This window comes from Vigna umbellata, chromosome 1 (genome assembly GCF_029865625.1).
Source record: "Vigna umbellata cultivar VRB3 chromosome 1, Vumbellata_1.0, whole genome shotgun sequence".
Lineage (NCBI taxonomy): Eukaryota > Viridiplantae > Streptophyta > Magnoliopsida > Fabales > Fabaceae > Vigna > Vigna umbellata.
Window position 1 is genome coordinate 28,358,789 of NC_142165.1, and position 12,861 is coordinate 28,371,649.

At 38.4% G+C, this 12,861-nt stretch overlaps 1 protein-coding gene across 3 annotated transcripts; it reads right to left on the bottom strand.

The window, feature by feature from the left end:
- Positions 1-354: 354 nt before the first annotated feature.
- Positions 355-12,538, bottom strand: LOC148205066 (glutamate synthase [NADH], amyloplastic). 3 transcript variants are annotated; one of them, XM_088102572.1, is made up of 22 exons: positions 11,774-12,538; positions 11,568-11,687; positions 10,166-10,270; positions 9,812-9,964; positions 9,476-9,576; positions 9,280-9,376; positions 8,716-8,825; positions 8,391-8,494; positions 8,129-8,308; positions 7,686-8,029; positions 7,531-7,601; positions 6,972-7,441; positions 6,009-6,878; positions 5,639-5,793; positions 5,190-5,351; positions 3,497-5,089; positions 2,985-3,191; positions 2,609-2,877; positions 2,086-2,391; positions 1,724-1,991; positions 1,287-1,544; positions 355-1,027 (listed from the first exon to the last, which is right to left on the bottom strand). In XM_088102572.1, exons 1-22 carry the CDS (start codon positions 12,116-12,118, stop codon positions 740-742), a joined length of 6,576 nt encoding a protein of 2,191 aa, XP_087958698.1. In that variant the 5' UTR covers positions 12,119-12,538; the 3' UTR covers positions 355-739. The 3 variants fall into 3 exon arrangements, with proteins under 3 accessions (XP_087958698.1, XP_087958709.1, XP_087958703.1); XM_088102583.1 differs by lacking the exons at positions 9,280-9,376; positions 9,476-9,576; positions 9,812-9,964; ... (1 more) ...; positions 11,568-11,687; positions 11,774-12,538 and adding an exon at positions 9,158-9,229; XM_088102577.1 differs by lacking the exons at positions 9,280-9,376; positions 9,476-9,576; positions 9,812-9,964; ... (1 more) ...; positions 11,568-11,687; positions 11,774-12,538 and adding an exon at positions 9,076-9,228.
- Positions 12,539-12,861: the final 323 nt, after the last annotated feature.

Consider the following 12,861-nt stretch of genomic DNA (forward strand, 5'->3'; position numbering starts at 1 on the left):
ATTGATCATCACAACCATCATATTCAACCTCTATTCTATTTAATCTATAATCTTTAGTTTATTCTCTCTGCACATTTGCTATTATCATATCTATGCAATTATGTCTAAAAGGAATTTATAACTATCAATATACTTAGTAATTCCTATAGATATATAGGAACCCCCTATAGATATTTCAGCTATACCATAATTGACTCGATCTACTCGTCGAAATTACACACCACTCGCACTAGGGAATGAGACAGAAAGGCAGCATAGGGTATAAAGGAGGTAGAGTGGGTGGAGAAAGACTAGATAATGATGACGATATTGCCATTCTAAAGTTTAAAAATAACTTCAGAAAGATGTTTAAAATTGAAACAATGTTGCATCTAAATAATAATTATCAAACTGTACATTTCATTACATATAATAGTCACCATTGCCAACTAATATAGCTAAAACTTCCCAACAATAAAGCCCGAATAATAAATAACAAACCAGCTATGAACAACCTGAACACTCGAATCTGCAATAACCAAAGACCCACCAACCAACACCCAGAAGACGTTCTTCTAGCTTTCCTAACACTAAATTTGTCTTTATTTCTGATTATTTCGCCCCTTTGGGTGTAGCAACTACCAATCAAGAATACCTAAGTAAACCAATGAATCTCAGGCTGAACCTTAGAACACTCTTACTTTATTATTCTGTGCAATTCATTCGGAAGTTTATGATCATGAAAAATTACAGGAGCCAGCTAAGTCATCACAGTGTGTTTGTTGCTGCCCTGCTGCTTCTTGTTGAGGCCCTGCTGCCTCTTCAAGGGCCCATCCTGATTCCTGTGCTCTTCATCTTCTTTGACAAGGTACTTGTCTACCTGTGTCGCAGCTTGTCGTCCCTCTGAAATGGCCCACACCACCAGGGACTGACCTCGACGACAATCACCGGCTGCAAACACCCCTTTCACATTCGTTGAGAAGCGGCCATAATCAGCCTTGAAGTTTGACCTGTTGTCTCTATCCACTCCCAACTTCTCTGCAATTGTCTGCCAAAAACAAAAGCAAAACATGTGATCTGTTGAAAAACATCACTGCAATGTCTGAACTTGGCTAAAACATGATAAATGTCAGGGCAAGACACCTATGACGTTTTTTCATGTTGCACATAAACGTTTACAACTTTTATACAATGATATTATGACATAATAGAGGCTCCCTATGTCTCTTCACTTTTCCATAAACGTGCCATTTTCAGTTAAGTAGCTTTTGAGGAAACAAAATAAAGTTATTTTGATGGATACTTACAGGCTCGGGACCAAGGAACCCCATGGCTAGTAAAACTAGGTCAGCTTCAATAATCTCCTCCGAACCCTCAATTTCCTTAAACTGAAACTTGCCGGTTTCATCCTTTTCCCAGCAAACGCGAATCACTTCAAGTCCTTTCAAAACTCCGTTTTCATCTCCGACAAACCTCTTAGTCAGAACCTCGTACGATCTTGGATCTTTGCCAAATTTTTCTGCAGCCTCTTGGTGACCGTAATCTACTCGGAATATGCGAGGCCACTGCATTCCAAAAATATTGTAATTTAAGCTCAAAGATTCAAGTCAGTAACAGTTAATATGAACAAAATTATGTCGTCACTTATTTAGCCATTACTAGTAATTACAAGAGTCCAATTTCTGGTTGTGTACTTCTAAGAAGATACATGGCAGAACTTTAAAACTAACAATCCAAATCAAACCTGAGGCCATGGGTTGCCGGGAGCCCTAGTTGGTGGGGGCTGAGGAAGGAGTTCAAGATTTACAATGCTACTACAACCATGACGAATGGATGTTCCTATGCAATCTGTGCCAGTGTCACCTCCACCAATGACCACAACTTTCTTGTCCTTGGCTGAAATGTAGTTACCATCCGCGAGATTACTATCAAGCAAGCTTTTAGTATTTGCATGAAGAAACTCCATGGCAAAATGAACTCCTGACAGCTCCCGCCCAGGTACAGGAAGATCCCTACATGAAAAGAATTATATAATTCTCAGTACACCCACTTAGAGGAGTTGAACTAAAACAAATAGGTAACAAGGACTTCATATGACTGCTTCACCTTGGTTTTGTAGATCCTACAGCCAAGACAATGGCATCATTTTCCTCCCGAAGCCGATCATGAGAGTATAAAGGGTCATGTCCAACATTAGCATTCACCACAAAATCTACTCCCTCCTCGGCCATAAGATTCACTCGTCGTTGAACTACGTCCACTTTGTCAGATTTCATGTTGGGGACCCCATACATCATAAGCCCTCCAATCCTATCAGCTCTTTCATACACTGTTACCGTATGACCCATTTTATTTAGCTGATCAGCAGCTGCCAAACCTGCTGGTCCACTTCCAACGATGGCTACTCTTTTCCTGTATCAGGAAAGATATTACTTAATGGCAACAGTAGTCGATTTCAAAAACTTAGAGAATTGTTCCAGTTAAATTTTGCTAATTATTGTAGCAGAGTTGAACGTTTTAAACACAGAATATTACTGAGCATCAACTTGGTGGGTTATACATATTTGCTGAAAAGGAACAACAGAATAAAAGTGAATAAAACTAAATGCTAAGAAGAAAAACAACTTACCCAGTTCTCTTGACTGGAGGTCGTGGCACCATCCAACCCTCCTCAAAAGCCTTATCTATGATGGCACATTCAATGCTTTTAATAGACACGGGATTCTCAATAATACCAAGGACACAAGAACCTTCACAAGGCGCTGGGCACACCCGACCAGTAAACTCTGGAAAGTTATTTGTTTCAAGAAGCCTCTCTAATGCTTCCTTCCACCTATTTTGGTATACTAGCTCATTAAACTCTGGTATTTTATTTCCAAGAGGGCATCCCGAATTTTCCTGACATATTATGCAAACATCAGTTTAAATGCAGGTCCAGAAAACCCTTTTAAGAAAATAAGTAAGTTGTGAAGTAAAAATGAAAACTTGGAGGTGGAAATGCACACCTGATGACAGAAAGGGGTACCACAGTCCATGCAACGGGCTGACTGTGTTTTCAACAGGGGACCAGGCTTTGTCTCCTCCATCACTTCCTTCCAATCTGTCATGCGAACATTAGGATCCCTATACTGAACACCCTCGCGCTCATATGCAACAAAACCTCTATGCTTAATGGCATCACTGACTCTACTTGGCCTCTTGGGCGCCTCAGCCTGCAGATATTCAAACACATCAACATGGATAAACTGTGCAAAACTTACTCTACGTTATAAAATTACAATTTCCTGGCATACTGCCCAGTAATTAAGGAAGATAAGATAACCCCTCCATTTCCATCTCACCTCAACTCCATCTAACACGTCCCATTTTATTAAAAATCAATGTTATATCATAAATTTAGTAGAGTGAAACCCAATCTAACAGGTTTTAATTTTTAAAAAAGATCGTTTTTTTCTTATGAAATAGAAGAGATAATATACAAATATTATAAAAAAATTGATGGTAAAAATAAACTAACCTGACTCTGTTTCTCATTCAAAGATGCAGTTGCCAGTTTCTTAAGTTCTTCAAAAGCATCTTTCTCTACCGCTTGTGCTTCATCATCTTGGTCTTCGGCATCTTTTGCTGCATCTTTGGAGGCTTCCTCTGACTTCACACTAGCTAGAGCGCGTTTATACTCCCGAGGGAATACCTTGATAAATTTAGGAAGAAGATTCTCAAAATCATCAAGCACTTCTTTGGCAAGCTGACTATTTGTGTGACGCTGATGCTGCTGTATCAACATTCTAAGAGTATAAATGTCCTCTTCCTCTTCAACCTGGTCCAGATCTACTAGTTCCAAGTTGCACCGAGATTGGAATTTTCCATCCAGATCTAGAACATAAGCAATCCCGCCACTCATACCTGCAGCAAAATTTCTACCAGTTTCCCCAAGCACAACAACAGTTCCGCCAGTCATGTACTCACACCCGTGATCACCAACACCTTCCACAACAGCCTTAGCCCCAGAATTACGGACACAAAATCTTTCCGCTGCCATTCCATTGAAGTAAGCTTCCCCTCGAGTGGCCCCATAGAGCGCCACATTACCGATCACGATGTTCTCCTTAGGGTCAAAATTACTTCCTTTTGGAGGATACACAACAATCTTGCCACCGGATAATCCTTTACCAACGTAGTCATTACTATCACCTTCAAGTTCCAAAGTGATACCAGGACAGAGGAATGCACCAAAACTCTGGCCTGCACTGCCAGTAAATTTGATATGAATGGTGTCGTTTGGAAGACCAGCTAGGTGGTAACGTTTAGTCACCTCATGGCTAAGCATGGTTCCCACTGCACGGTTTACATTATAGATTGGAGTCTCAATGTATACAGGGAGACCCTTTTCCAAAGCAGCATTAGACAGACTTATGAGCTTGTTATCCAAGGCATTGTCCAAACCATGATCTTGTTTTTGCACACAATATTGAGCAGCTTCTGGCCGCAATTCAGCTGCAGGTCTAAGCAGCAGAGAGAGATCAATGTTCTCTAGTTTCTCGTTGCTCTTAATGACTTCCTTATCAACTTCAAGCATATCAGATCGACCAACCATCTCATTAAATGTCCTAAACCCAAGCTGGGACATAATTTCTCTCATTTCTTCTGCCACCATAAAAAAGAAGTTGATAACATGCTCGGGTTCACCAGCAAACTTTTCTCTGAGCACGGGATCTTGAGTAGCAATGCCGACTGGACAAGTGTTCTTGTGGCATTTCCGCATCATGATGCATCCAAGAGTAATAAGCGGAGCAGTACTGAAGCCAAACTCTTCTGCACCAAGCAGAGTAGCTATGGCCACATCTCTCCCTGTTTTTAGTTGTCCGTCAGTTTGGAGGACTGTGCGACCACGTAGATCATTAGCAACCAAAGTCTGGTGGGTCTCAGCCAGGCCAAGTTCCCAAGGAAGCCCAGCACTCTTTATGCCAGTCCATCTGGATGCCCCAGTACCTCCATCATGACCTGAGATCAACACATGGTCGGCATGGCCTTTAACAACTCCACTAGCAATAATTCCCACCCCAGCTTCAGATACCAACTTCACACTAATCCGAGCAGTTGGGTTGGCATTCTACATATTAACAGAATGGAATTAAGCAGAATTAACGTCTATTTAAGGAATATTCAATTAAAAACACTGATTGAGAAATAGAATCCTTAGATGAAAATACCTTCAGATCATGAATTAGTTGGGCAAGGTCTTCAATTGAATAAATATCATGATGGGGTGGTGGACTGATAAGTCCTACCCCGGCAGTTGAATTCCTTGTAACAGCAATGTCTCCTATAACCTTGTGGCCAGGAAGTTCACCTCCCTCCCCAGGTTTTGCTCCCTAGAGAGGACAATTATGTTAAGACAATACCACTCTGTTATGTGAAAAACTACAGTTTATATCTAACGTTACCAAAGGTCAAATGCAGGTATATATATACTTAACGACACAATAGCACCCAGAGGTGCCTTGAAATCATAGCATCATCTGCCACGAATATAAATTCATAAACAATAGAAATTAAACTCCAACAGTGATGAAGGGTCTGGAGACTAGTTAATGAATTTTCCTGATACTTAAGAAACAGTATAATAACCTCAATTTAATAGACTAATTTTGACATCTACCTGGGCCATTTTTATCTGTAGTTCATCAGCATTTGTAAGGTAGTAACTTGAAACTCCAAATCTCCCACTAGCCACTTGCTTAATGGCACTCCTTTTGGGATTCATTGTGCCATCAGGAAGAGGCTCCATACGAGATGGTTGCTCCCCTCCCTCACCTATAACAAATATCCAAGAAATCAATCATCAGATAATCTCATAAATTGATGAGCTTAATCATCATCTAATACAAATAGAAACTCAAGTGGTAAGTAACTCAGGATATTCTGGATATTTTTGAACAAAAACGGTGCTGGAAAACGTTCTATGCAAATATATTTAACAGTTCAGAAAAAAAAAATGCTTGAATATTCTTCGACAACGTTTAACAAACCTGTGTTGGATTTCCCTCCAATTTTATTCATAGCCATTGCTAATGCTGTGTGTGCCTCCAATGATATTGACCCATAACTCATGGCCCCAGTGCAAAACCGTTTAACTATTTCGCTAGCTGGCTCCACTTCATCAATAGGAATTTTAGCAGCTGTCTCTTTAAATTTCAGAAGACCCCGCAAATTGCAAGCCTTGTTCAATTCATGAATGAACTTAGCATACTGTTTATAAGCATCTGCACTGTTAGTTCTGGCAGCTTCTTGAAGCTTTGCTATAGCAAGAGGATCATTCAGGTGAACTTCACCACCCTTTCTCCAGTGGTAATCACCAGGATTTGGTAACGTTACAGCTTCTGCACTTCCAGGAGAGAAAATACGGGAAGGAAAAGCCAACTCATGCAGTTGTAAAGCATCACTAGCAAGTGCCTCGAATGTTGCACCCTCAACTCGACTTGGAGTCCCAGCAAAGCACTTTTCTATCACTTCAGATGAAAGTCCCAGAGCTTCAAAAATCTGAGCACCTTTGTATGATGCCAAAGTTGATATTCCCATCTTGGCAAGAACCTTCATCATTCCATAGTTGCTTGCTTTGAAATACTTCTTGACCAACTCTTCTTTTGAGTGGAATTCGCCACTTGCTTTGGGTGGGATCTTTCCATCAACCTGCAGTCGCCAAATTGCCTCTATAGCCAAATATGGGCATATAGCATCAGCACCAAAACCAACAAGTGTACAGAAATGGTGGACTTCACGTGGCTCAGCAGATTCAACTATTAAGGCAACTCTAGTGCGCTCAAGTGTTTTAACAAGATGTTGATGGACAGCACCAACAGATAGGAGGGAGCTCACGGCAACACGTTTCCTTGAGAAGGCTAGAGATTAAATCACAGATATAAATTAATTAGGTTGACATGCACCATTAAGAAGTAACTTTAAGCAATAAAAGGTATCCAGGTGTGTAATACCTCTATCAGACAGCACAAGTGTGGTATAGCCTTCATTAATTGCATCATGTGCTTCTGCACATATCCTGTCCAAGGCTTCCTCCAACCCTCTCTTACCACATTCCTTTGAGTACGTTATGTCTATAACTTTGCTGTTCCATCCCCTATAATTCATTTTTTTAATGGCTTCCATTTCTTCAGTGGATAAAAGGGGACCTTTGAGGGAAAGGCGGTGGCATTGCTGCTCTGTGATTTCAGTCAGATCTCCTTCTGGACCAACCATACATTGCATAGAAGTTACTATTTTCTCTCTAATAGGATCAATAGGAGGGTTTGTCACTTGAGCAAACATTTGCTTGAAATATTCAAAAGTAAGTTTCTCTCTATTAGACATGACAGCTAGTGGTGTATCATTTCCCATTGACCCAAGGGCTTCTACGCCATCCTTGGCCATAGGAAGTAACAGCATTTCCAATGATTCAACTGAATATCTGCAAGTATAAAGCAGCATGTAAAAATATTTTTCTTCATAAAAACTGCAGATAGAATTGAACAAATATTAATGTTGGATGTTGCATACCCAAAAGCTTTCAATGGAGCCAGTAAGCCATGGATGCCCATATTTACCATATCTACGTCATCATTGGATGGCTGCAGTTCATTTAACATGTAACCATTAGAATTGTCTACAAGAAATTTGAGAGTTGTTCACATCGATATTTATGCTATACTTACTGTAGTCACTCCTGCTATAGGTGGTGGTACTCTTCCAGATTTAGGAACAGAATCAACAATGTCTTTGAGTTCAATTTTCTGATTTTTGAGCCAATCCTCATAAGGTCTTGCCAATGAGTACTGCTCTTTTAAGGCATCATCATTTACAACTGCATGCTTCTCAAAATCAACCAGAAGCATCATGCCAGGATTTAGTCTACCTTTCCTACATATATCTTCTGGTGGAATGTCAACAACCCCAACTTCACTTGCCATTATAACTCGTCCACTATGAGTGACATAGAAACGGCCTGGTCGCAGTCCATTCCTATCCAATGTAGCTCCAAGGTAGTGACCATCGGTAACTGTAGTGAAATTAGATTAGATGGATTAGTGCCAAATGACAAAACCAATACGAACAGGACATTAATATGTGATAGAACTGGAGCCCCAGCAAAATTTACATGATATAAGAGCTGGCCCATCCCATGGCTCCATGAGAGCTGAGAAGTATTCATAAAATGCTTTACGCTGAGAATCCATGTTCTTGTCATTTTGCCATGCTTCAGGAATCATCATCATAACAGCTTCAGGAAGACTTTTTCCTGAATGAAGCAAAAACTCAAGCACACCATCAAAAGCTCCTGCAATATAAAAACTACCCATTAGGATTCAGTATAGGACTATAGTATAGGGTGCAAACAGAATCTTTAGTCACGATTTTACCTGAATCTGATGAATTTGCATCCACAATGGGCAAAAGCTTCTTTAATTCACTCTCTGATAAACCAAGCTCCTTGCATTTTAGTAAACCCTCACGTGCCTTAATCCTAAGAAATAAAACAATACTACATCTATTAAAATGCAATGAGGACACCCCACAAAATTTACAATGATTTTATAAGCTTGACGCACACTCAACTGACACAGTATCCATCTTTTGTGGAGGAATGAAGATACAATCATGTAATTAACAGACACTATTTAGCATTCATTCATTTCAGCATAATGGGCATATTGCTGATAGACCATTTAATTACTGAAGGCATACCAATTAACATTGCCTCTGAGTGTGTTGATTTCGCCATTGTGTCCTAATACACGCATTGGTTGAGCACGATCCCAGCTAGGAAAAGTATTTGTAGAAAACCGTGAATGTATCTGCAATTATGCACACCAAACAGAATAAAACAGTGTAGAAAATCAAATGCAAAAATGCTGTTTATTCCAGGTAAACGCATATATTAAGTGCCGGTAGAAATTCTAGAAATCCTAAATATCCCATTCACTTTCACCAAAAATGGTTTTTCACTCCAGCACTCTGAAGAAATTGTCCTCCAGATCAACTACCCACAAAGCATCAGCAGAAATTTCTGCAAACATGATTTATCTTGATAATGAACTTTCTTACCAACTCGACCATTGCATCCAATCCAGCATCCAAATTCAAATAGTATTCAAGGAAGCGGAAGAACTTAAGAGATCATTCAAACCTCAATGCCTCAGAAGTCATTCCCCAACCTTGCATCTCTCCAGTTACTGGTTGTTCCCATGCTGTTTGTTGGAGTATAGAGTTAGTGGAGAAAGAAAATAGGCTAATGGGTAATATATTTACCAGGGCCATGTAGCTCGTAAACCTTTCATTGCCAAGATCAGCAAAGTAATAATCCCTCAACTGAGCTGGTGTTAGCTGACCTTTGTAAACAACAGTCCTGTATAAAATTGAATAACCATCACGAATTTGACATAATACATAATTTGCAGCAAACATAATTTACATGAGAAAACGAGGTCCACTCTAGACAACCCACCTTGATGAAAGTGAACAGATATAGAAATCAGTAATGCCGTCATTTTGGAGGTTTAATGCAGATGTAATAGCTGCCATGCTGAGCTTCCTTAATATGTACATCTGCAAAAACCAAGTATCCTATTAAGTTCTATTTAATTATCACTTAGAATTAATCATACAGTGACAAAAATATGAGCACCAAAATTTGTTAAGCAATAAATTCAACTCTCACCAAGATTTTATATCTGAAAAAACTTAAACTTTTTCATAGGAAAGAAATATGTTTCCATTAGTTTTTTCACTTAAAATTTTAACACAAATGTCTTGTCACCAATGTCACATGTAGAAAATGTACCTGTCTTTCCAAATCGACATTTGATTGAGCACTTGGCGTAAGAAACACCTGTTCAATCACTGGTTCGGTCTGTAGGGCTGATTTGCCCAATTCTGTGTTATCAGTGGGTACAGACCGCCAACCAAGAACAGTGTGCCCCAGAGATTCAGCAACCTTAAACCAAACCACAGCATAATTACTAACAATTGTCAGTAAAATATAAAATAATAATTTTAGCTAGTGGAGGACAAGTTCAGCATGATAAGAATAGTTTAAAAAGTATATAATGAAAAGTACAGCATTCAAAAGCCATTATAATTCATCACATCAATTCAAATTAAATATCAAATACAAAAACTTCTGAATCAGATTTACCTTGTTAAATGTTCTTTTGCTTTCCTCCCTTCGATTTTCAGACTTTGGCAAGAAAAACATGCCAACTGCATATTTTCCTTGGGGAGGAAGCTCAAAATCCACAACCTGCAACAAGACAAACCTATTACTTAATTTAACTTGTGAAAGATACAAAGCAAAAGTTCCAATAAATCATATATATAGTTTTTTTTTTCATCAACAAAAAGGTTACACAGTCTAAGAATGAGACTGTAGGAACTTATCTTAATGCAATTAAGTATTATTTACTATTGTGTACAACCTAATACTTATATAAAATTTAAAAGTCCCTGGGAAAAAAGAAAATAAAAAGCAAATACAAAGCTCTTTAAAATAATAATATAGTCCAAATCAACAAAAGAGAAAGGAAAAGGAAACAAATATAAAAAATAAATAAAGCATTCACATTTACTGTTGGTATCAATAAAAATAAATAATTGAAAGTGAGAAAAAATCTTAAATAAATCAAGCTTTTAGTAAATTAAATCATTATTAATCAAAACTATTAGTAAATTAAATCATCTTCAATCGAAACTATTAGTAATTAAAATCATCTTTAATAGAAACTAAAATAAGATATATTTTCAAAAAACAACAAAATAAAAATCATAAATATATTTTCAACTAAGAATCCCAAATGATAAAATGGTAAAATTGCTAGTAATTTGAATGAAACATACATACAAAAGTCAATATGTCTCATCTAAAAACATACATCTCAAAATAATAACAGAACTCGAAACCATGAATAAACAAACAATGCCTATTTCGAAATTTACTCAAGAAGACGTAATTGTTTCTGTGTACGGATAAGTTTTGAACAAAAATTAGTTAAGTACAATTTCATAATGTTCAAGGGAGTTATTAATTTAAATTTAAGTGTGACAGAGATGATAGATATTTTTTTTTTTTCAAAATGTCAAATTGCCAATTTCAAAATGATGTTATAAATAAAATGTAATAGACACTTTATAAATCAAATACTTTTATAAACGGTTTACAATCACTTCTATAAAACCTTCAAAGAAATAGTTCATACTTACTTTTTATTACTAGATTTATTAGAAGAAATAGAAATACCATGTTCATTATGTAAAGTAAAATATATTCAATGTTAAAAAAAGTAGAATTTATATATAGATAGATAATCAAATTATTTATATGTTTTTATTAATCATTACTAATCCAGATATCTATATGGTCTTAAAAATTATCTGGTATTTGTAAAATTAATTGAGTTGAAAATCGAATTACTATCCAGAATTCACTTTTCACTTTTCACTTATATAAAACCTAAGGGTAGATATTTGTAAAATTAAAAAAATGCAAACAAAACATAGTGGTAGATATTTGTAAAATTAAAAAGCGCAAACAAAAAACGTGCCTCCTGGTAAAAGACATGAGGCAGAGAAACAAGAATTCCAGCACCATCTCCAGTGTTGGCTTCGCATCCGCAAGCACCTCTGTGCGTCATCCTCACCAACATTTCCAGCGCGTCAGTTACCTGCAGTGCACACGCCCACAAAAATAATCACCTCATCAATCTTAAACACCACGTTACATCTAAATCCAAACCAAACCGAAAGGTACCGTTCTGCGGTTACACTCTCCCGACAACTCCGCCACGAACCCCACCCCGCACGAGTCCTTGTCCATAGCCGGATCATACAGCCCCAGCGGCTTCTCCGGCACGGTGGAGAATGCTGACCGGACCGCCACCCTCCATTTTGGCAACCGCCCTGATTGCAGCAACCCGATCCGGTCGAAGCCACTCGACCGCACCTGTGTGCCGAACAACCTTTTCTTCTCTACAGTAGAGGCAGAGCATCGCGCAACCCTACTTCTCAGACGCAGACGCGCTTTGTTAGGGTTATTGAAAGCTTTTATTTGAGGGTTGTTTAGAACAGGGAGCGTGAACGACAAAGCATTCGACATTGTTCAGGAAAAGAAAATAAAAACTAAAAGCAATAGGAAGGTGAAAGGTGTGTGCTTCTTTTTCTCCTATAGTTTTAATTGAGTTAAACTTGTGAGAAGTCTTATTTGAGCGTCCAGATTCTGTTACAAGTGCCTGAATAGAGAAATAGAAAAGATGGTATATATCCAAATGAAACAAAACGGATTTGGGGTATTTTTCACATGAAGACAAACAGATCTGAAATTACTGGTTGAAGATCCGGAGTTGTGAGAAGATGGTAACCAAGAATTGAGATGTTAAAGGAGTGTCTGGTATGATGAAGACAGAATACCGAAACTGAGGAAAAAAGAAGAGAACAGATAGATGGCAGAGGGTGTGGTGTGAGGAGGGTTGTTACGAGACGAGGGGAAGGTGGATATATAAGGAAGAAGAGAAGGAGGTAGGAGGAGCTGGAGAGAGTGTGGGGACCACTAGTTGTTCTTGTTGTGCTTGGTGGTGGTGTTTGTGTAATTACCAACTTCGACCTCATCACTGTTCTGTTTTCTTTGTGGACAGCTTAGGATTCACAGTGACGCCACGTGCTAGCTGTTCTATGTGGCATGCTAAAGCCGCTTCATGGGTGGGTCCTACCATCTGGGTAGGTTCGGTCGTGAACTAGGAACCTGTGTGCTGTGCTCCGCGGCTGATAGACACCGTAAATAAATACTTTCTATTATTAGTAACTATTTTTTTTTCACTCTTACTAGGAAGATACTTTCTAAAA